Raw genomic sequence first — 25,471 nt, forward strand, 5'->3', positions numbered from 1 at the left:
GGCCGCTGTTTCTCCGTTGTCAAGCAGGGCACGGATGTCATCGGTGGCAGCGATGAGGGCGGTCTCGGTGCTGTGGTTGGCCCTGAAGCCTGACTGTGAGGGGTCGAGGGATCCATTCGTCTCGAGGAAGGCGGCCAGCTGCTTGTTGACTGTCTTCTCAATGACTTTGGCTGGAAACGGGAGGAGCGAGATGGGGCGGTAGTTCTTGAGTTCGGTGGGGTCTGCTGTTGGTTTCTTTAGTAGAGCGCTGAGTTCGGCGTGCTTCCAGCTCTCAGGGAAGGTTGCGGTGTCGAAGGAGGCGTTGATGATGTCCCGTAGCTGGGGTGCGATGGCGGCGTCGGCTTTGTTGAAGACGTGGTGAGGGCAGGGGTCGGTTGGAGATCCGGAGTGGATGGAGTTCATTGTGCGGATGGTGTCTTCGGTGTTGATAGGGGTCCAGGCACTGAGGGTGGTGGTGGGGGGCGTTGGTGCGGTCGTGGGGAGCGTTGGTTGTGTGCTGAAGCTGTTGTGTATGTCAGCGATCTTGTTGTGGAAGTAGGAGGCGAGGGAGTTGCAGAGGTCTTGTGATGGGGTGATGTCGTTGATTCCGGCGTTGGGGTTGGAGAGCTCTTTCACGATGTTGAAGAGTTCCTTGCTGTTGTGTGCGTTGTTGTCCAGTCTTTCCTTAAATGCTGTTTTCTTGGTGGCGCGAATCAGTTGATGGTGTTTTCGAGTGGCGAGCTTGAGGGTGGTCATGTTGTCCGGTGTTGGGTCTCTTCTCCATGCTTTCTCGAGAGCTCGGCAGTTCTTCTTGGAGCTCTTGAGTTCGTCGGTGAACCAGGATGCTTTCTTGCTGCCGGGTCTGCTGGGCGGGGTCCTCAGTGGGGCGAGGTCGTCTGCGCAGTTGCTGATCCACTTCGTGAGGTTGTCGGCGGCCTGGCTGGGGTTCTGGTTCAGGGCTGCGGTGAGCTGGTCGGCCGTGATCTTGTTCCAGCTTCTTCGTGCAACCTGTTGCTGGTGGTGGTGGATCGTGGTCCTTCTGAAGCTGAAGTGGACGCAGCTGTGGTCCGTCCAGTGGAGTCCGGTGGCGTGGCTGAAGGCGATGTCTTTGCTGGATGAGAAGACTGCATCGAGTGTGTGTCCGGCGAGGTGGGTGGGGGTGGTCACCAGCTGCTTGAGTCCGAGGTTGGCGAGGTTGTCAAGCAGGGTGGTGGTATTGCGGTCATTGTTGTTCTCCAGGTGGAAGTTGAGGTCCCCGATGAGGATGTAGTCAGCGGAGGGGAGGGCGTGCGGGCTGATGAAGTCGGCGATGTCTTCGCTGAATTGTGTGCGGGGTCCCGGGGGACGGTAGATCAGGGTGCCTCTGAGGGTGGTCTTGGGGTCGGTGTGGATCTGGAAGTGCAGGTGTTCGGTGGTTGTCAGGGTGTCGTCAGTGTTGGTCGTGATACGGATGGTGTTCCTGTGGATGATGGCGATGCCTCCTCCCGTCTGGTTGACGCGGTCCCTCCAGGTGATCTTGTATCCGTCCGGGATGGCGATGTCGGGCGCTGAGGAGGCGTTCATCCAGGTTTCCGTGAGGAAGGCGACGTCTGGAGATGTGGTGTCGAGGAGGTTCCAGAGTTGAACGGCGTGTCTGTGGACGGAGCAGGTGTTGAGCAGGATGCACTTCAGGTGGTTGCTGCTGGTGTTCGGCTTGGTGGGTGCTGGTGTAGTGCAGGTCCTGATGCATGTGAACTTGCAGGCGTGGCAGCTGAAGGGTCCGTGGGTGCGTCTCGGAGTGGCTCGGTAGCATCCCGGGGCTCGGCCGGTGTTGAGTGCGTTGAGGGTGGCGGCGGCGTACGTCCGGCGGGAGGGGTGGCCTCTGCGGGGGCCAGGGGTCCTGGCACTGGGCGCGTCCAGGCGCGGATGGGCGTAGACGGGCTTACCTTTGGCGCACCTTCGGCGCTCAATCGGTGCTCCCGCTGCGCGCGGTCGCTCTGGGGACGTCGTAGGAAGGGAGCCGGTCGGGAGGGTCTGCGGGGAGGCGGGAGCGAGAGCCAATCTAGGCGGGAAAAGCTGGAGCGGGCTTGGCGGCCCTCGGGTGGCTGGGGCTGCGGGAGGCTGGTGTGGGCTCGGGGGCCCTCGGTGGCTGGGGCTGCGGGAGCAGGCACGGGCACAGGAGCTTGGGGGTGACCAGGCCGGAAGGCGCAGTGGTCACTCCCTGGTTCTGGTCAGGCTCCCCTTAAGAAGGGAGCCGGCTTGGCGGCCCTCGGGTGGCTGGGGCTGCGGGAGGCTGGTGTGGGCTCGGCGGCCCTCGGGTGGCTGGGGCTGCGATTTCGGTGACTCTGGAGGAAGGGCAGATTTCCAACACAAACCATGATAAACACACGAAAGCTAATAGCTGCAGGGGGCTAATGCAAAGCCCACTCTCACTGCAGTTTTTTGTGTACTTTTTTCAAGAATTAATGACATGATATCCTTTAGCCTGCTCTAGTTGTCTGTGGCCAAATGTAGAAAGAAAAAAGTATTCTCCTTCCAAAACGTGGGTAATCTGCTCCAAAAACTCACCATGTCCCTAACCACAATTGCAACCCATTCTTGTTGATCAACATGACTAACCACATAATTGCACTCTGGATCAGTTAAAGGCGTCCTCTGTACGATAGCATGGTTCAGTGCAAATGTTTTACCATAAAAAACGGAAATAGTTCATATATGAAAAAATCTTCTTTTTCTTTCTGTTAAGTTGGAATTGTTTTTTGTGTGACTTGTAACAGCATATTGTTGACAGCAGGTGTTGGAAAACATCCCATCTGTGAGTCTCCGTAGTCAATCAGTCCGTTCTGGATTCTCTGCATGAGGAATTAGTGGAAAGAGGGTATTGGCTGATATCTGCCACCAAGCACAACGCTATCTGTTAACAGGCAGCGATGATTACTGCCTTGCTTTTATGGTCTGGCTTGAGAGAGTGACCATACAGTTATGTGAGCATCACTAGAGAAGGGTTTTGGCTTTGCCTGCATGTTTGGAGCCAGAAATACACGCTTTCATGGGGCTGAAACTGTGTGCTTTAAATAAAGTACTTACCTTCCATGCTGCTGTGATCATTTTGTTTAATTATCCAGCTGGTTAATCTTGAACCGACAGGGGCATACACATGACATTGGAATGCTAATAAAGTGCCTTCACTAACTGGAAAATGTATGTTATCTGTGGCAGCAGCACAGATGGGAGGAGGCAATCATTGACCAATATGACTTTTTAGGTCTGGGTTAACAGTGCAACTTTCACTTGACCTTTTGACCTATACCAATATTATTCTACGTTTTTTTGCTTCCACACAAATACATATCTATTTCTATGCTATTTATTTGTAATGCTCGACATTACCATACAGCATTCCTTTAACCCCTTGCATGCTGATGACGGCCGCCGTCCGTCATGCACCGCGGTGCTCGTGTGCTGATGACGGCTGGGGGCTGTCATGAACCTGCCCACTTGCGATTTTGCCGCACAGGCGCAGAATCGCGGCGGCATGCAAGGGGTTAAAGCCAGACCTAATGCCATTGCTTATTTGTCTGTGAAATGGATATAGGTAGCGTTTCTCTCGGATATAAGCTATGCAGGTGGTTTAAAAGGGACTGGTTTGTAATTTTGCATCTTGCCCACTGCTCTCTCTAATCCTGAGATTGTTAGGCTCTTCCTCAGAAGGTTGTTTTACAGAAGTGAAAGGTCAATCATTCCGGATTAAACTTTCTTGGTTGCATTCAGAGTGTTTTTGATGACTTGCCCCCTTACTAGAATGTGTGCGATCTACATCTGTGTGCACCTACTTAGAGGTGTTTGGTTGTCCGGCTCTTACAGACCCAGGTGATTTGTACTATGCAAAATACTTCAAACCCAAACTTTAGTCGGAAACTTTAGTTTTCGGGTTTTCTGGGCTGTCACTCAACATACCTGTATCACAATTCTTCTACCATCCACCAGATACAGCATTTCCAAAGTTTTCAATGTAAAGCATTTAAAGACAAACATACAAAGTTTACTTCACAGATGAGTAATGAGTAATGTTTTCTTGCTTTACAGACCTTACACGCCTATGATGGGTGCCCTGTCCACTGTTTGGTTCGACAGATATAAAATTTCCAATGATAGTCCAGAGCATCTTGAATCAATTGAGTCAACTTGCAATATGCTTAACGATTTGATTGAAGAGGAAGTTGACAGTGGTATACCCAAGAACAGAATAGTATTAGGTAGGTCTTTTTACATTTTTTATAATACAATGTGCATGCTGTATTAATAAATATATATCCAAAATTAGAGGGTGCAATGTGGAAAACATAATGAGATGTGCTTAATGATAACTTATGGAATATAGGGGGAGCTACAGAGAAATATATATATATATATTTTCAGCATATTTACATTATAAAGCCTAATTCCTTTCATGCGTTGCAGCACCAAAAAAGATATCAAATTATTTATCAAAATGTGTATATGGGGGCATGGCTACAACAAGGACCCATGTAGACGTGTTCTCACTGAGTACCAGAGGGCCGTCCTAAGCCTGCAGCCAGGCCAGACGACAACCAAAGACTCCTGCCAAGAAGGTAGAGGCAGGGGAGGCGGTCCTTGACCAGTGGAAGCCACCAGATGACGGCATCAGCCGTCTGAAAGAGCTGAAAAGGACCCGAGAGATGGCATCTCCTGCCCACCGGCAATTCTAACAAGATGGCCACCACAAGATAAAAAACGGCACGAGGGGAGGAGAGGCCTGCCTGTCACGTTCATGCCTGGCCTGATCGGGGGTGGGGGGGCACCGAACAGAAGCCAGTGTGCCCCTCAATCGGAGAAGCTCCTGGCTGGCAACTATCGCAGCAGAAGGCGGGGACAAAGTAATTGGAGCGAAAGATTCCAGATGCCCCGGCTAGCTGGCACGGAGGGCCGCAGTCCTAAAGCATAAGGGACTCTAGGGGCCTGAGATCTTACCTCCCCACCAAAATGAGAAACTGTAATTAGGAGTGGCAGCCCAGGTGAACTATAACTAAGGGGTACAAGTCATAATATATTGTCCATCAGCTTTTGAAACAGTGCGCACCCGCCATGACTAACTACCTGGACCACTCTTAACAATATTGTGGAATATGTCTGCTCCCTGGTTGGGTGCTTGAGTGTGTTTTGGGCTCTGAGCCTGGAAGAGTATGGCGGGTTTCAATGGCGATACCCCAGGCAAGAGATCAGAGAAGGCGTTCTATACGGGATCTACTGAGTGCCCAGAAGCCACAACACAAGTCTGCCTCAACCACAAGCACTATGATCGATGAGAGTCCGTCCGACCCACAAGTTGAGACCATCGGGGACAGAGACTCCCCAGCTACAGGGGAGATATCCAATTGATGCTGGCAGCATTTACAAAAGAAATGGGCCAACTGAGGCAAGACAGTGTGAAATCTCTAGCCCACTTAAATTATGTAGTCCAGAGACTGGACACGAGCAGATGATCTCCTAGTTGCAACTCCAGAAGGGGCCAACAAGAGAGGTGAACTGACCGTGCGGCAAAGGAATTGGAAAAACTATGCCATTGGCTAACTGACAATGTGGAAGATGGAGAAAACCTATTACTGTGAATTAAAGGTACATATCGGAGGTATTCCAGACTCATTCATGTCAGATATGTCCATAAATTATTCAAATCTCTTCTGCAAGACCTGGAGGAGCCCACAGTCGTGTTGGACTTTACACACACACACACACACACACACACACACACACAGAGTATTTTCCCCATACCAAACCCAGAAGAAGTTAACTCCTTATATCCTAACTAGAGTGCATCACTTTAACCAGAAAGACGAAATCATGAAAGCAGCTAGACAGTCTGAACCCATAGTATTAGCTTTGATGCTTACCAAAAAGTAGTCCATGAATATAGCGACTGGCTACCTGCGAACCCAAAACATCCAACACCGCTAAGGCTTCCCAGTCCATCTTCTATTCCAGTAAAAGGATAAACAGGTCTCGATAGCCACAAGATGAGAATCTATCTCCCTTTTTCAGCTGGAGGGGCAGCAGGAAGTGGGAGACGAACAGTTGGGCAACCTTAAACTGGCATGGCAACGTCAACAAACTAGAAAAGCCAAGCAACAAGAAGCTTCCACAAAGCCATCCGGGAGCAGCAATTTCCTTCAGAAGGCAACCCCCAATTGGAGGAGCCTTGACAGAGACAGTATTGTGATTACTAAGGGGTATCCAGCAGGGAGCCCTCCACGTACGAGCAGTAGGTCTGTGGTGGAGTGATCCAGTGGACTGCTTTTGGACCCGGTGAAACCCTCTAAGGCTCACTGGGTTGGGTGTTTATCCCTTAGCACTGTGACTGGAAACTGTCCCCTAAGAGAGCCAGTTGGTTGTTCCTTATATCGGAGTCTCACCTTTGATCTTTGCTCTATAATAATTAATCTGTGTCCTTACTGGCCTGGAGTGGTGCGCCGGGAGGAGGTGGCATGCACCTCTTGGCTCAGAGGAGCTGGGCCAAACTGAGGTGGACGCTTTAATGTCCACCCCAAGTTGCAAACTTTCAGGCCCCAGAAAACACACAATAACTCAATGGGGATTACGTCTGGCAATGACCTGGGAATACCCCTCATTGGTTAGTTATTTTCATTCTTCCTGTTAGTTAAAAAAGTGTGTCTATCACTATGGCCAAGATCATACCTACACCAATTACTACGGGGTAACCCAGTGTCCCTCAGAACCTGGGCAGTACTATATTAGCATAAACAATGGTTCTGTCGGGTTCGTAACCTGATCACTTCAATAGATAAGAACTATTCATACAAGATTTTCATCAGTCGTTGGTTACTTCAATCAAAACTTTACATGAAACAATATTGCAAATCCAAACCAGATAGGGTAAAGGTAGAATTTTTTATGAATTGTTTGCATTCATAAGTTGCCCTTTATCAATTCATGAAACATCAATGAAGAATCAAGTACATTTGCAGGACGGCGCATCAAATGACGGGAACGTGATTCCAAGTGCGCAGTGACAATTGTGCAATTGTGACATACAATAGTGACTCTATGTACAAGTGAGCTAAGGGAGGGGGGGAGAAGAATTGTTTGGCCAGTTTGGCATTCAATTGCAGTTATTCCAGTACGCCACTTCTGTTGGCTCGTTTTGTGGAATACTCTCGCTGGTCCAATGGATTTTACACCGTCGACGTTTCAACCCTATGGGAACCCAATTGTTGGGTCAGTGCGGGTCTTCATCAGGACTGTGGGGATAGGAAGAGGGGGATGTGCCACCTACGGGACTGTAGTGTGTTTATCTAGGTACCTATATTGATACTCCTATTTCGGACCCTTGTCCGGTTATTAATTCACTAATGTCCATACACCGGCACAGAAACCCGTTTTCAGATTAGGCCATAGCGCATGCTGTCACATTAAGCAAGCACTATCCCTTCAGCCCCCTAGAAAGCACACCGAGTTCTCAAAACAAATCAAACCTCCACCAGACCTGGGAAATCCCCCGCAGCTATTGTTTTGATTTCGCTCGAGAACTCCTGCAAAGAATGTAAGAACGACCAGTCCTTATGACATTCTTGCTGACGTCTTATGTCCATCCTTACGTCAAACACGGCACCTTTCAGGTATAAATATACCGACGCTGCCCTAAGCTAAGACACGGTGGTGACGAGCTTGGAGCAGCGCTACTTGCCGGAGAGCCCAGCTGATGCAGAAAAGCCCACGGACGCTGCCCCTCCCTTTTGACGCGCTGAGAGAGACGCTGCCTTTTCTCCTGCCGAGAAATCCAGCCTCCGGCGTTTCCAGCCGCCCTCGCGGGTAACTGGGATATCGAGTCCTGAGACAGAGATACCAACCCTCCAGCCTTCTAAATCCCAGGTACTGAACTGACTAACCCCTTACAGAGAATTCTTGAGTCAGATTCTTGGCAAAACAAACTTAACTTAAACTGCTACTTACTTACTCCCTCCCAAGTATTAGGCTTAGGTCAGGTACACCGGGGTAGGCGTAGTTAGAAGCACCAGTTGAGAACGATTAGTCAATGTATATATGTATGTATATCTTTTATCCATTTTAAGTATCATATGGCTAAGAAACCATATAAATGCTTTTACAGTATTATTTTATAATCCTGTTTTACTGTATGCACTTTACTTAACTATAAGTATTGCAATAATAGCGATTCATTTCTCTTGTATGAGAAAAGAGACTGATCAATAAATACCATCTTTTTATTGAAGCACGCCCATCTCTTATTTCTCTACAAACTGGTGAAACTAAGAATGCACGTACTGACTGAGTAAAATAGTTGTCTTTTGTTTTCACACGACTCTAGAGATATACTCTTGATTAGGGGAGAGCAAAGTTGTCATGTTCTATGGTTGTCAGAAACTAAATCCCTTCTTGTCTATCCAGGGAGGTTAAACTCCTCCTTGCCTATTCGAGAAAGTTTCTAGTGAACTCTGAGCTAGCTGGCACACATAACTTTGTCTAATATCGTCAGTAGAAGACCTAGTAAACCACAGTCCTACGTCTATACTATTGAAGATATTATTCCAATGCGCAGAGCCTATTAGGATAATAGGAACTACACTACATGGCGCCCAACGGTTTGGATAGGCGATAAATCTAACGCAAGACATTAGAGTAACTCAGTCGTGCTTTTTCACACAGACCCTTTTTTCCATAAAACTCCAAAGACGTCTGGAGTGGGTGAAAGGTTAAAATCCACCAAACTTAGTAGGAGGAGACTCCTATGTATGGTTTTGGTTTATTCAACGTTGAAGGATACAGTGTTCCAAAATATTGTGCATCTAATCTTTGTTTCCGTGGAAACCTGATCTGCAACAAAAACCCTTCTTGACAGTAAAATGTCAGAAACTGAAGAAGAAAGGGAGACAGCTAGAGTAGCAGGTCAACTCCTAGCGGAAGACACAAGTCTCGTACAGCAAGACCCGGATGCAATACTCATCCCGGTCAGCATAAGAAAAACTATAACCTTAAAACTTATAGAAAATGGACTGACACCAAGAGGTGGTACAGTCATATTCGTAATTGAGGCACACGAATATCGGCAGACAGAGGTATTCTATTCATGGACAAATTTTCCAGCAGCAAACGCTGTAACAAAGGAGTTCCATTATTACAAGATAGAGGAACCTCCGGATGAGTACACCCCTTTCGAGGAGGTGGAAATACCACTCAAATACCAAGAGCACCTGCTCTGGTTTAAAGGCGCCCTAAAACATAATGATCACATCACCAGGCTCGGTCCACTAGGTAGACCAGGAGCAACGTGGCCGGTTCTAGCCAGCTACACACCACATCCAGACATTGAAAAAATGTCAATACCAGAACTTTTAACACAGTTAAAACAACTGATTAAAATACACAGACAACTAGTCCAATATGTAATGCGGACTTCAACAGTCCAACCAGCTATTAAAATTCCACAGCTGACCCCTCATCAGGGGAACACAAATAAAATCACACCACAGAACATACAGTCCTGTCTAGGTAAAGTACCCATTAAAAGGGAACAAATTCCATTCTGGTTAGCACAGAAAATCACTCAAATAGAGGCGGTATTTCCAGATACCACCCCTGTGGAGAAACACAGAATTCTGACTATCTGTCTCCCAATGGGGATCGCACCACATGTGGAGGACTGTGACACTTGGGGTACAGTCTTTGCTTCCATTTACACAAAAACACATGGTGTTTCGTCCATGGCGGTAATACCAGAGGTGCTAAAACAGATTCAAAATGAATACGGTCCAGAACCTGCTTTAACTCTGGGTATGAAATTACTGAAAGACTTCAAGCAGGTCTCGGCAATATTACTAGCAAACATAAAAGGGGAAGCAGCAAATGTGGCGATCCGCCAAAGATTGAAGGAAACAGATATAGCAGACCAACCATTTGAACTTGCCAGAATCATAGAGAAATCCTATGAAGAACTAGGAAGAGATAGTTTGGGTGGGAAACCAGTGAAACCCCAACTAATAGAAAATCCTGAAAAGGTATTTATTAAAAATAATCTAAACACTTCAAAAAAGAACTGGGATGGAAATAAACAATCCACTCCCAAAGAAAAAAGATTCCAGTCCAGAGGAAGGTCTCCTCGGCGGAGAGAAAGATCTCCGGACCAAGAACACAAGTCTCCCCAGAGGGAGCCCTCTGAGAAAAAATACAACCTTAGAAATAGGGATAATTTGAAGAAACCTGATAGATATCAAGATATTGATACACGTCCCTCTCGATCTTTTCAGACTTCCTCGCAGAAATCGGAAAGAAGAGGACGGTCAGAACACAGGGAAGAGCACGTCAAGTCCAAAGACAAAGAACCTGCTCATCAAAGTAAAAAGTTAAAATTTCCAAAGAAGAAGGTAGCCAGCATTAAAATAATCAAACATGCCGAGGATCCTGAGGACTCAGCTGAAAAACAGGGAGTGGGCTCAGACAATGTTAGACAGCGCAGCAGAAGTGAGCATAGCTCGCAAGATCCTGATGAATCATCTGGAGACAGTGGACACGAATGAGTACATTCAGGTGGAAACTGCAGATACCAGAGTTAGCAAACCTCATAAAATATATGAAATAACCTTACGTATAGAGGGAGATAAGACTAGGAAAATAAGGGGTCTATTTTGGGATAATCTCTCCAAGGGCTATGACATCCTTCTAGCTGAAAAAGACTGGCCACCAGAGTTTGTCAGGGAGTGCCCTCACTGCGAAGAAATGATTATGCCTGCCTTCTCAAATCATATTCCAATTCATAAAAAATATACACTTGCAAGAAAGTGGGCAGTAGCACAGGCTCCTGCACTATATAAAAATCATGTGGGATGGGATGAGGACTCTCCTCCTCACAAGATCCAGTTAAAATCTCAACCGACTGCACAGAGGCAGTACCCAATTAAGCAAGAAGCTAAAAAACAGGTCAGGGAGATCTTAGATCAACTTGAATACCAGGGGGTGATTGAAACATGCACCTCACAAATGAACAATCCTTTGTTTCCTGTCTCCAAACCAGATGATTCATATCGTCTAGTTTTGGACTACAGACACCTTAACTCATGCTGCAAAACGTTTGCAGTACAAAACTCACACAGTGCGGCACTAATGAATAGCATAGTGCGCAAAAAATACAAAACAACATTAGACATCTCTAATGGATTCTTTTGTCAAAATATAGCACCTGAAAGCAGATATTTGACTGCTTTCTCAATAAATGGCTCGCAGAAAAATTTCTGTCGTTTGCCCCAAGGGTTCAAGAACAGCCCAGGATTATTCTCAGCGAGGGTAACAGAGTTACTACAAATGTATGATGATGAGGCATTATCTTATGTCGATGACATCTACCTAACAGACGATGACTTGGATACTCACTTGAAAAGAGTGAACACCATAATACTTGGGTTCGCAGCAGAGGGTTACAAATTCAACTTCAAGAAGTCAAGAATTGCCCATCTGACTGTCCTATTTTTAGGATATGAATTATCAAGTGAAGGCAAAAGCCTGGCTGACAATTTCCTAGAGAAATGTGCTGTAATCCAAGCACCTAGAACACTGAAAAACTTGCAATCAATTCTAGGTTTCCTGAATTTCGGAAGAACTTACATTATAAACTATGCAGAGAGGTTAAACCTCTCTATGATCTAATAAAACCAGATTTTAAAAGAATCAATTGGACTCAAAAACACACAGAAATTCTGAGATCTTTACAAACAGACATGTTAGTTAAAACAAAACTGCAAACACGCGATAACACAAGCAACCTTGTGATTCGAGTCATCCCAGGAAGATGCGGATTCACATACCTAACCTCTAATGAGGGAGAAACGGTACCAATAGCATACAAATCACATTTGTACACAAAAGCTGAAATGAAATTTAGCCCAACGGAAAAAATTCTAACCGCGGTACAGACTGCTGTAGCGAAAGAAAGAGCCCTGGCACAAGGTAAACGAATAATCATCGTGACACCAATACCAGCCCTGGAGGCGGTAACAAAGGCAAGCATTCCGAATGCTAAAGCCCTACATCCGAGATGGATACAGTGGGCTAATTCCCTTGCTGCAACAGACGTGGTATACGAATTTGACCCTAATTTAAAAACACAAGAATTTCTCCAATATGAATTCGAATGTCCTCTGCCGACTGAAATCTTGCCTCTAGAACGCTACGACTGTATAATATATACGGACGGATCAGCACAGCCCGCAGTTGGGGGTAAACAAGCTTACAGTGCTGCGTGCGCGATTGTTAAAGGTCGCTGGCACGAAGGAAAATTTAAAGCACTGGTCACTAAAACGCAATCTCTAGGAGATTGTACAGCTCAGCGAGCTGAACTACTAGCATTTAAGATGGCGCTTGAAAATACCAATCGCGAATTCCCCACACTCATAGTGTGCGATTCATATTATTGCGTTCAGTCTTACAATGAATACTTGCAAATCTGGGTTCAGAACGGTTTTAAAGATGCAAAAGGTGGCACAATCAAGCATAAAATGCTTTGGGAACAAATAGTTCTTTTACAAAAAGAACTACAAAAGACTCACGTGATACATACACTGAGTCATCAACGTGATGGCGTTCACGTTGCAGGGAATTCATTGACTGACGAGGCCACGAAGGCAGCTGTGCAAACGGCTTCCGTAGCTGCCATCACCCGGTCAAAAACAAAAATAGACAGCGAAATATTACAGGCTGTCTGCGCTACGGTAAAAAATGCGATAGAAACACTCCCGAAAGGCTTTCCAGTAAAGTACTCATACATAACGGATGCTAATAACGTTCCATTTGCTCGAATCCCTGGAGTGGGGGATAGGGCAATTCCGAACATGGAACATAGGTTAGGACTCATTATAGCGGCACACGAAGGGCTTGCTTCTGTACATGCTGGCGTTTCAGCCACAGTATCGTTATTAAAACAGAGATACTGGTGGCCACGAATGAGGAGACAAACTAGGAACTATGTTCTAGAATGTGAAATATGTCAAAGAATGAAGGTATCAACAGTGAAACGACCAGCCCAGACGCCCCTTCTAACCTCAGACAAACCATTAGCCTGTGTTTACCTGGACCACTGCGGTCCCTTACAAAGGGACGGCAACTATAAATATATCATGGTCGCAGTGGATTCATGCACGAGATTCATATGGATGTGGCCCCAGCGATCGGCTGACGCCAGAACTGTTATAAAAGATTTGCGAGTCTTTATCGGCACATACGCAATTGGCATGCTACATTCTGACCAGGGTCCTGCGTTTAGCTCTCGGGCTTATAAGGCGGACATGGCCGGCATGGGCATAGCATTGCGGTACTCTTGTCACCTCCTTCCTGAGGGAAACGGGATGGTGTAAAGAAAAAACCAGGGCATAGAGCAATCTATAACAGCAAAGGTATTAGGTTCGGGAGCTGGGTGGGTCAAACATTTAATAAGTGTCCAACGTAGTCTTAATAATCTGCCAAGAAATTCTCTGAGAGGTCTCAGTCCGTACGAACTATTGTTTGGGACTAGAATGTTAATCCAGGACCTTGATAGTCAAACTTCAGTGGTTAAAGAAAAATGCTTTGATATCAAAGATCGTTTGGCTATTTTACAGGACTTAAACGAAACAAGAAAAGACCTGAGCAACATAAAGTTGAAACAGCAGCCAATAACCACTGAAGAGAAACCACCTGTCCCAGCAAGGCCTGTCTGGATTCCAAAAATCGGGGATCTGGTCAGAAAGAAGATCGCGGTGAAGAAGGAATTTGGGCCTTCTTACAGAAAAGCAGTTCCTGTCTTGTCTGTCAACGGGACAAGATCAGTAGTACTACCGCCCCTTGCTGGTAAAAAGGAGAACCGAGTTGTATCCATCGACCTGGTTAAACCACAATCATGTGGCCGATAACAAGTAGTAGGCCAAGTGGACTCCCAAGAAGTAGCAGAACACCAAAGTTTGCTACAAACACAGAGGTTCAAACTGAAAGACTAATCACAATTGATAAACCTACAGTAAAACAACAAGGACTATGCAACAAAGCCATGGAACTTAAACCTCTTGAAACCCAAATTAAAATCTTAAATCAAGAAACACCAGTCTACAATGATGTAACCACAGACTATGCTAATGAAACAAAGAAAATTCCAAAAACGAAAAGGAATCCAGAAGCAATTGAAACAATTGACAGAACAGCATCAGGCTACTTCATCAACTTCGATGATTTTTCTGAAGATCTGAGTGAACCTGAGGAACAGCGGACAACAAAAACTTTTAGAGATAAAGCAAAGGAACTCTTTCATCAACTAAAAGAAACCTATCTGATTTCTCCATGGATTGATCTTTGGGTGGCACTAGGAGTATTCATCCTCATACTTTGGCTCATCATGGTACTATGCTTGGGACATTTCATTGAGGGAAAATATGCTACAATGGACACAGCAAGTCAGAACATCAACTTGGTCCTGAAACCACACAAGTCTTCACACATGGAGAAAAGAGAACTTTCTTCAGTAAACTTCACAGCCAATCCTATACCCGGTGGGGTAGCATGGGACAAAACTGATTACGAAATATATGGTCCGGTTGAACTCCTGAAGTATCCTCATCAATTCAAGATTTCATTGAGTGACTTTGTAAAACCAAGCACGTTTGCTGATGATTGGGACTTTGAAAGTATTAATGATATGATGTCTGATCTAGTAATTTCAGCTAAATTTACAGAACATGATTATTTGCAAGGTTCATCTTATTACGATCAAATGTTTTGTTACAACCATTATGGTAACCATTATCTGCATAAATCTACTCAACCTAGAAATGTTTTAAAATGTAACCAATGGGAACATTGTGCGACTCCACCAAAAGGCAGTTCAAAGACATTTTTTGATAAATATTCATACTTTTCAGGGTTCAACACAAGTAATGCAGAATCATTTTATTTCAAATTGTTAAATAAGACAGGAGTGAAAACCATGCTTACAAACACAAAATTGATATATTCAGACTCATTTTTTGAAAAAATGAATACATTCGGTTTTGATTTCTGGAACAATAACATTGAAACGAAAACGATCTGGGGCACAAAAGATTGGCAAGTGCAAGGTATAGAATCATTATTTAGAGCCTGCATGATCCCAGAACAAATTATATTTTTGAATGATACAATTCAACAGACATCCTGTCTTGGCCTAGCCAAAATTAAAGACTTAAATAAACCGTCTATTCCAAAACCAACACCTAACAGTAATAGCACTACGGAGGTTGAGATAGACGTATCGCATATTTTAAACCAAAACAGAACACATGCTGATTGGAAACAATGGTTGATCTGGCCCACAGACACAAATAACTGTCAAGACAGATTCCTGAACAAAATACAGGGATTCACATTGACCCGGCCAGACCCAAGATACTCCCAGAGACAACATCCAGGGATTGTAACTACTTATAGTGTGGGGAAACTCTGCCTTCAATGGCTACATACATCCACACTGTCAGAAATTAAGCAACACTTAACTTTACTTAAAGAAGGTGCTGACTTGCGTGATTTCATCATGGGACCACGCAAACAGCGTCTAAAACGTTTCATAGCGGCCTCTATATATGCAGCTTACAACGAAGCTTGGAAAGTAACTCAAATTGAGACAGCAGAAAAAATACGGGAAATTGACTGTGTTAATTTGGAAAAATCACTTTCTGTTGTGGACAATGGGTTAATGACTCTGTCTTCCAGAATATATTCACTGGACAGTATTGTATCTTCTGCAATCGATATAATAGAACAAGACTTACTGATGTTGTAACACGGTCAGTCTCAATTACGTTCTATTGTACAGCTTGGCTGGACGTTACAAAATCTGCGTTCAGGCTATGTGCCTTGGCGTTTAATCAACACAACGTCACTATTTAATATCTTTAACCTTACTGATAAACAAATCAGTTTGGCACAAAAGGGTGCTGACTATACAATTCTGAGCATTGAAAAACTTGAGAGATTACCATTGACAATGTCAGAACGACCTGTCATTGAATGGATAATACATCGGATAATAAATATACCGATAACGACTTTCCAGTTTCAATACTGCCAAAAATATATACAGGCAGGCCAGTATGAAAGGTTGGGTAAAGGATACATTAAGTCCACATGGAACTTGCCCTATACACACACATGTGTCAGTAATAACGGACAGAGTGTATTTCTTAGTGGTAATAATTGTGAAAAATCACTAAGTGGCATACTTCTGTGTCAGGGTATTAGTTTGCATGGGGCCTGTGAAGGGACTTCTAATAACCTTTCATGTCACCAGTTAGGCACACCTGCAACACAAATAGAACCATTCTTTAGAAGACTTTCGAACGGGAGTTACATTCTAATTGTAGATCACAGATGTTGTGGCTTGCTGCCAGGAAAACCTTATCTTGTAAGCGTGACTTCCAGGTTCATGTGCTGTGAAAGAGTATTGTTCCCGAATGATGCTCCAGACAGGGAGGGAAGGTTATGGCCCAGTTTAAAAATCTCTTCTATTCGAATTGATACTTTAAGCAGAATGAAGACTGCTCCTACAGACGCCAACCCAGTTGACGTTATCAAAAGAAACGTATGATCCCCAAGTTGCACGGACAACGGCAGAGATTCATTCAATGTTATCAACAAATTGCCCCCTACACTTCGCAGAAATACTGAACGAAATCTTAAATATTTCTGATACAAGTGGTATCGCAAGTGTATTTAAGACAGTTTTTTCAGGCGCTTTAACCCCATTCAAAGCGATCCTGGGTATTTTTCCAAATTTCGTCCATTCCATCTTTGGCGGACATCCACTCCTGTTGGGACTCGTAGCAGGCATTTTATTCTTGCTACTCTTGCTTCGTTATGGCAAGCCATGTCACAGACAAGACTCCAGCAACAATGGAAGAAACGATCCTAGCTATCCGCTACCGGGACCGCATAACTAAAGTCCTTGGCTTAGCCCGGCTACGAGATCTAAATATGACCTGGTTTCTTTCATTCAGACCCATCTGGCAGAATTGTGTTATGCCTGTATTAAGGTGCATGCTATGCGGCGAAGAATGCGTGTTGGACACCTGTCTTACACTACAATCAGACGTACCATTGGATGCAGATACTTTGTTGGGTCCAGTAAAGGTTCATGCATTGTGCTGTCCCCAGCGGCTACCTATCCTGATGACGGCATTCGTGGAGACTTCACCACTACGATTGAAGGGTAGTGAAGTACAAGATGAAAGCAGCATCAACCAGGTACGACCTTCTGTAAGCAGTTCTGATCAAACCATCATTGAAAGCAATCATGCGCATGACTGCATGGTAGCGACATTTTCGAACCTAGTCGAACTTTCACCAGAAGCTGTAGACTGTTTTTTCGAGAGTCTGTCTGAAATGATGTTTTCACCGGAACAGAGAGAATGATTTTAAACAAACTTGCACACGGCGTTCCCTGAACTCTGAATTTGGCCTTCAGTCTTTTGAAAACAAAGTGACTGTGAACTATGTTTTCTCTTCTCCCCTGAATAGCGAAAACGTTTTTCCAATTCCAAAATATTTACCTTTTTGGCACTTATCTTCTGCTTAAAGTAAAACTATTCTTAGAGAACAGAACTTCTATTCCTAGGAATACTAGAGACATTACATTACCTCAACCTCTAGTTTATATGCAATTAATTGTGTTTATATGTGATGAGATGGTCTCGCAATTTTTTTCTGTATCAAGAGCCATTTCATGTGTAATTTCGAAAATCATTCATGCTGATATAAAATATGCATCTCCTTATTGAATGATTATACTGCTTGAATGCATACAGTACCTATACTCATTTCGTGCATTTCGCATACACCATTTTTCAAATACAAAAAAAAAATGTTTTTGGGGTGGTTCGGTATACACATGCACTGTTAGTTATGTTTACTATTGCTTAGGTTAGTAAATATGTACATAAAATCGTGGAGTGGGTGTAGTGTGTTTATCTAGGTACCTATATTGATACTCCTATTTCTGACCCTTGTCCGGTTATTAATTCACTAATGTCCATACACCGGCACAGAAACCCGTTTTCAGATTAGGCCATAGCGCATGCTGTCACATTAAGCAAGCACTATCCCTTCAGCCCCCTAGAAAGCACACCGAGTTCTCAAAACAAATCAAACCTCCAACAGACCTGGGAAATCCCCCGCAGCTATTGTTTTGATTTCGCTCGAGAACTCCTGCAAAGAATGTAAGAACGACCAGTCCTTATGACATTCTTGCTGACGTCTTATGTCCATCCTTACGTCAAACACGGCACCTTTCAGGTATAAATATACCGACGCTGCCCTAAGCTAAGACACGGTGGTGACGAGCTTGGAGCAGCGCTACTTGCCGGAGAGCCCAGCTGATGCAGAAAAGCCCACGGACGCTGCCCCTCCCTTTTGACGCGCTGAGAGAGACGCTGCCTTTTCTCCTGCCGAGAAATCCAGCCTCCGGCGTTTCCAGCCGCCCTCGCGGGTAACTGGGATATCGAGTCCTGAGACAGAGATACCAACCCTCCAGCCTTCTAAATCCCAGGTACTGAACTGACTAACCCCTTACAGAGAATTCTTGAGTCAGATTCTTGGCAAAACAAACTTAACTTAAACTGCTACTTACTTACTCCCTCCCAAGTATTAGGCTTAGGTCAGGTACACCGGGGTAGGCGTAGTTAGAAGCACCAGTTGAGAACGATTAGTCAATGTATATATGTATGTATATCTTTTATCCATTTTAAGTATCATATGGCTAAGAAACCATATAAATGCTTTTACAGTATTATTTTATAATCCTGTTTTTACTGTATGCACTTTACTTAACTATAAGTATTGCAATAATAGCGATTCATTTCTCTTGTATGAGAAAAGAGACTGATCAATAAATAACATCTTTTTATTGAAGCACGCCCATCTCTTATTTCTCTACAAACTGGTGAAACTAAGAATGCACGTACTGACTGAGTAAAATAGTTGTCTTTTGTTTTCACACGACTCTAGAGATATACTCTTTATTAGGGGAGAGCAAAGTTGTCATGTTCTATGGTTGTCAGAAACTAAATCCCTTCTTGTCTATCCAGGGAGGTTAAACTCCTCCTTGCCTATTCGAGAAAGTTTCTAGTGAACTCTGAGCTAGCTGGCACACATAACTTTAAGTCTAATATCGTCAGTAGAAGACCTAGTTAACCACAGTCCTACGACTATACTATTGAAGATATTATTCCAATGCGCAGAGCCTATTGGGATAATAGGAACTACACTACAGGACCTCTGAAGAGTAGGGCCCAGGCTTGGCTTGTGAAATAATCACGGGTTGGAGTCTGGCTTTCTTGAGGGTAGACTCACGTTAGGGGACCACGTCTGTATCTATATCCCTCTAATGATTTAATGAAATGACAGTCCAGCGGCTAACTTGAAGCGATCTGGGACTCTGTTGAGTTACTCGTAAATGGCAATGCCTGCGATCCGTTTCCTTTCTCGCTGCCAGCTTGCCGTCCGATTCACATTCAAGATCATACCTACTTCAAACCTGGTACAGACAGTTCGGTAGGTGCCCTTGGTAGCCCGAAATCCCTTACTGTGACCGCTGCAGGTGGGTTAGCACAGTTTGTTCCACACACTCAATGTGGGAAAAGAGACAGGATGTGGGTATTGTATCCCTAAATGTGTACAGATGCCATTCTCGTACTACCAGCAACAGTTTCACTCAAATGCACTGACAAAGACTAGGTGTGGCGATTCTGGTGGGGCCAGCAACATTTTTACGGTTGGACTCGATCCGTAGAGACTCGAAAAGAATCAATCAATCAATCATAACATTTGTAAAGTGCACTACTCACCCGTGAGGGTCTCAAGGCGCTGGGGGTAGGGGTGCTGCTACTGCTCGAATAGCCAGGTCTTGAGTAGCCTCAAGAATGGTAGTTTCTGTGTACGGCCCAAACAACCATAAAAGGCAGTTTTACTCTGGGCTCGCCCCCTATGGTGCCCAGCTCTCATTAATAATCTGATTGTGGGGGGACTTTAGGTGGCCATTATCCCCAGTATGGACAAATCACATTCATCATGGCAACCATTGCACCTTCCCAAATCTATGATCCTGGATCTAGAGGATTTGAAATGTATTGATGTTTGGTGACCACAACAAGCAGGTGACAAGGATTACACATTCTATTTGTTTCCCTGTCTGTATACCCCTAGGTGGGTTCATCAGATATTTGCACACCGGCACTATCCAAGCATGCCCCGATGATGGCTACACTGTTTCAGTTACCTCTCAAAGCACCCCTCTGTAGATTCTGGAAGGTGAATGAAATAGTGTTACAAGACACCCATCCTTAAAGAGAATATAAAAGGAAGTAGGCAGGAACTACTTCCAAGAGAATGCAAAAGAGCAAATCTCCGGGCAATGCTATGGGACGCTGCTAGAGCAGTGATAAGAGGCGGACTTATTAGCTACAGTACAATCTTCCTTCATATGGCCAGATCTAGAAGTACACTTCCCAGAGATTGACACGACACTTGGAGAAGAAATGGACCAACCAATAATGGTACAGGAGGTGACAGAGGACATAAAGCGGCTTCCCAATAATAAATCTCCGGGGCCTCTACAAGGCGTTCTCTGTGTTTTTTTTAGTGCTACCTGCCTATGATCTACAAATCTTTTCTTAACACCCGGTAGGTCACTCCATCAATGATGGAGTCCCTCCTCGCCTTGATAGTGAAACCAGGAAAAGACCCTGAGAAGCGAGGATCTTACCTTCCCATAGACCTTCTCAATAGGGACGTCAGACTTACAGCAAGATCCTGACCGCCAACGTGAAACAGGTGTGGCCCAGTTTGGGTTCTCCATACCTGATGGATTTCATTAGGGAACGACACACAGCAAGCAAAATGCGATTGGCTATCAATGTAGTAGACAGAACGTCCACCACGAACACTCAAGTCCTCCTTCTCTACCTTGAAGCGGAGAAGGCTTTTGACTTTATCTGGGTCTTTTTATTAGAAAGGCCCTGGGTTATGAAATGATGTCCTTTGTTCTGGCAAACTAGACTCTGAATACGGTCACGTCTCTCGGACCCTATAGGTCTGGCCCGAGGGACGCAACATGGTTGCTCCCGCTCACCAACAATATTCGCCCTGCCACTGCAACCATTGTTCCAACATCTTCCGGCTCATCTGGATATCACCAGTAGTTCAAGGACATGAAGTGCACCCTTTTCGCTGATAACATTCTCTGTTTCTTAACCAATCCTGTCGCTTCTCTCTCGGCAATGGTGGAGGAACTGGACCATTTCCAGCGAGTGGCAGACTTTAAAGTGAACCGCCATAAAGCTAAAGGGATGAGGCTGGGCAGCAATCAGGAGAATAGCGAAGCTCTCACCTCTAGATATAGGCTGCATATTGCTTTGGCAGGAATAAATTACCTGCATGTGACCATCTCCCTCCCAAAAAATCGAGTTATTTCAGAACAATTTACCTCCTCTCCTTGACATCCTAATTACAGACCTCTACCAATGGGGCAGGCTGTAGGTTTCATCAAGGGGTAGGACCATCTGTATCAGGATGAACTTCTGCCTGCTTTATCCTTATTGATTCCTGCCAGTGAGTGTCCCTCCAGAGGTCTTGAAATCAATGCAAACAAAAATGTGGGCTTTTATTTAGAACAAAAAAAAACCCTCGCAATACGAAACCTCTGTTAATTAGGAGCTCTGTAGAGTGAGGTATGGGAGTCACTAATTTTGAAAGGTATATACTGGCTGTTCAGCTCTTCCCCGGGGCTCTATCATGGTGCTCCCCTGATGCTGACAAACCCTGGTGCCTTATGGAGCAAGTACAATCCCGGCTCTCGCTTCATCAATTGCTGTGGATGTCGTCCTGCAATCGCTGCTCTTTGGGCACTTTGATGTGGGCCCCTGCACTATTGGAACACTGCCAACCACACATGACCGGTACTAACCTATCCTTCTCCACTGACCCCATTCATAGGGAATACCAAATTCTTACCAGGCATGACCAACAGGGTAATTGTTCTTCAAGGAGAGTGATGCACTTTCTTGGCCAGCTCTACACAAATTGAACCCCTAAGTCCAGAGACCAATGTGCTAGTGCAGTGATCTTTACTGAATCAAACAGCTCTAACGTTGGGCCAAACAACCTAGGCTAAAGGAACTGGGGGCGAAAGAAACTACAGGGGTGGAGAATTTGTTCTCGGAAGGGAACACCAACAAAGTGATATCTTGACTTTATTAAGTCCTAGACGGATCTATTCCCATAAGACAGTTAGTGTGTAAGGAAAAATGATCGGAACCTCTTGACCTCGACCGGATGGAAGTGGACTGGAATTTAATCTGGGGAATAGTGGCAAAATCCTCAGATTGCCTTCAGCACAGAGGGATTTCCTTTATAATTATGCAGAGATGGGACCTGACTCCAGTACATCTGAAGGCAGTGATAAATAACCCCGACACTTTTTGGAGTGGGATGTTGAACACAGGGGACCTACATGCATATGTGGTGGAGATGCCCCAAAAGTACAACCATTTTGGGAACATGTTTTGGGGATCAGTAAGGAGATCATGAACACCGAATTGCCAAGACCACCAGAAATAGCACTACTGGGCCATGTGGATGAAGAGCAACTTTATCCCCTTTCCCAAGCCACTGAAAAACTACTAACGGCTTGACTGGTGGTGGCCTAGAGATAGCAGAATCCCATGCTGCCAATAACTGGACAGTGTGGATTTAGGTATGGATCATTCTATTCTATTCACGCTATGGAACGCCTCACTGCTTCACTTAGAGACCCTCTGTCTCCAAAACTGACGAGACTGGCATGGGACAGGGAGCTGGAGGAATATACCCTGCAGGACTTAAGTGGAGGCTTTGAGCCACTAAAATTAGAGTAACCCCCAGCCCTTGGGCCACCAAGCTCTCTGACTGTGGATCCTATCCGTTTGAAATACCAGTACCACGTTACTAAGAGATTTGATGAAAAGCTACAAAAAGCGGTTTCCCTTGTTCCTATTACACTGTTTATACAAGCATAATACTGAATATGTTGGTGGAATGTATGGCCAATGAAAAAGTATTCAATATTGTTGTTAATGTGTCTACGCATAGTGTAATCTAGTATAATCCACTGATGTTAGGAGTTTATATTTAGGACAAAGGAAGCACATGATGCATTATTAAACTAAATTCAGTTAGTGGGTGACTGGGCCATGACCCAAGGTCAAGCAGCAACCTCAATCCTGGTCAGGGCAAGGCACAACCAAACACTAAATTAACCTGTGCTCAACTCCCTGCTAGCTTACCACTGTGCAGTCGGGCTTAATTTAGAGGCAATGTGTAAAGTATTTGTGCAACACTTCAAACAATAACACCGTGAAAATAACACAGAGAAAAATCTCAGACCAGGTTAGAATAATGGAGCATAAATAATAAAACAAGACAAAAACAACAACATTCAAATCGGGTAAAACTTGAGTTATGAATTTTTAAGGATTAAAGTATAAAATAGAGCCTAGATGCAGAAAACGCCTACAACGGCCATCTGGTCACATAAGACAGGGTGAAAGTAAAATGTTCAGGGTGACCGTGATGGAGCACAGGTTGGATACAGTCCCAGATTAGTCTCCCTGACGGTTTGCCTTCTCAAGTTTTGTTTCTAAGAGTCCCATTGGCATTGGAGAGGGTCACGGGGAGCAAAGAGAACGTTGCGGGCAGTTGTCAGTGTAGTGCAAAAATCAGCCAGAGCGTCGTGGCTGGTGCTTCGCATTGGCAGTCCCCCATGGGTTGTCGAAGCTGCTATGTGGAAGAGACAGGCTGATGGCTGCTAGTGCTGATTATCGGTGCTAGCGACACAGTCTCTGTGCAAACTGGCCCATTTGCAGTCACAAAGAGACCAAAAGCTTCTTTTTAAGAGCCCGTGCGCCACACCAAGGGTCCAGGACCTGAGAGGCACCTTGGGGGTCAGGGTGGAGTGAGGTCAGGAATTTACAGCAGCTAGGTCCAGGAGCTAGTTGGGGAGCCTTTTGTGTCCCTGAGACTCAGATCAAGAGGCCAGCAGAATAGTCCTCGGAATCACTCTGGAGTCCTGGATTCAAAGTGAAGTTGCAGGTCCAGTTCTTCTTCTCCTGGCAGCAGGTCAGCTCCTTTAGAGCAGCTGTCCAGCAGAATGGCAGTTCTTGTAGCAGCCTAGCAGTCCTTGGTGGCAGAGTATGCACAGATTTAGAAGTGTACTGAAGAGTTGGTGTCTGAGGTCTAGAATTTCTATCCGGTTGTGCCTTTGAAGTGGGGGGAGAAGCTTCTAGAGGTTTCCCCCTTGAAGTCCCCGGGCATCCTGCCTTCCATGGCTCCAGACTAATTACAGGGGGTATGCAGCCTTTTTTGTGGAGGCAGGAAAGAACATATTCAAGTGTAAGTCAGGCTGTGCCCAGCTCCTCCCTCCCAACCTGCCCGTGATGGTCCATCCAGGCACACCTAAGCTCCCTACTGTGTGTGGCTGTTTAGCAGTACTACACAAAGATCAACTGTCAGTGACACCCAGTTTTGTGACAGGGACAGGCTGCAGGTACTAAATGGCTAATTGCTAGAAAATGCCAATTTTCCTAAAGTTGATCAAAAAGTTGGTTCCCAAATGGTGCATCAGTCCCAGGCTGTAACGACATCACTCCATCATTTTCATTAATCTTTAAACATTTTTAAAATGTTTTAACTTTTTTGTCCTAGTTTTGTCAGTCTTTGATATTAATCCAAATGAAATGAGGAGTTCCAGATCTTCCATGCTTTATTCGCAAATTGTAGTGTTCAGAAAACACTCATACCCCCAGATGCATCAAGCACCCACTCTGCGAATTCTAAATAGCGGAAAATACCGAATCGCTATCTAGAATTCGCAGAATGGGATGCAGCATCAAAATCGCTAATCAAGTACGATTCGCAATCGCCCGCAATCGCCGTATGCAAATTTCCCAAAATCGCTATTAAATCGCAGAATCGGCAGTTTCCCAACCCCAAATTCCGATTTCGCAAATACCGAAATCACAAATACGGAAGTCGCATTTTGAGCACAATGATGACATCACAACCAGGAAGTAGGCAGCTCCATGACTCATTTGGAACACAGAGCTAGATAGAGGAGGAGGCACAGCACTGAGCTCCAGGAGACACACCCTGCAGACCCAAGACAGGACACACATTGAAACTACAATATCCCAGGATGCAGCAGGATCCAGTGAAACTGGCAGGATGCGGAAAATCAAGTTCTCCGTACAAGAGCTGGAGTACTTGATCGAGGGAGTCAGCAGGGACCATGACAAGCTTTTCGGAAAGCTTTCCCGGAAGGTGCCCGAGGCTGACAAAAGGCGCACCTGGCTGCGTATCAGGGCAAAGGTCAACGCCGTAGGCGTGACACAGCGGTCAATCGATGACCTCAAGAAGAGGTGGTACGACCTCAGAGGCCGTGCCA

At 45.1% G+C, this 25,471-nt stretch overlaps 1 protein-coding gene across 2 annotated transcripts in view; it reads left to right on the plus strand.

The window, feature by feature from the left end:
• LYPLAL1 (lysophospholipase like 1) overlaps nucleotides 1-25,471 on the plus strand; it is a 180,747-nt gene that overhangs the window by 111,479 nt on the left and 43,797 nt on the right. For both annotated transcript variants that reach the window (XM_078649792.1, XM_078649793.1), the window contains one exon: nucleotides 4,045-4,214. In XM_078649792.1, the coding sequence (XP_078505918.1) occupies nucleotides 4,045-4,214 (170 nt within the window). The remainder of the gene's footprint in view (nucleotides 1-4,044; nucleotides 4,215-25,471) is intronic.

This window comes from Lissotriton helveticus, chromosome 6 (assembly GCF_964261635.1).
Source record: "Lissotriton helveticus chromosome 6, aLisHel1.1, whole genome shotgun sequence".
NCBI lineage: Eukaryota > Metazoa > Chordata > Amphibia > Caudata > Salamandridae > Lissotriton > Lissotriton helveticus.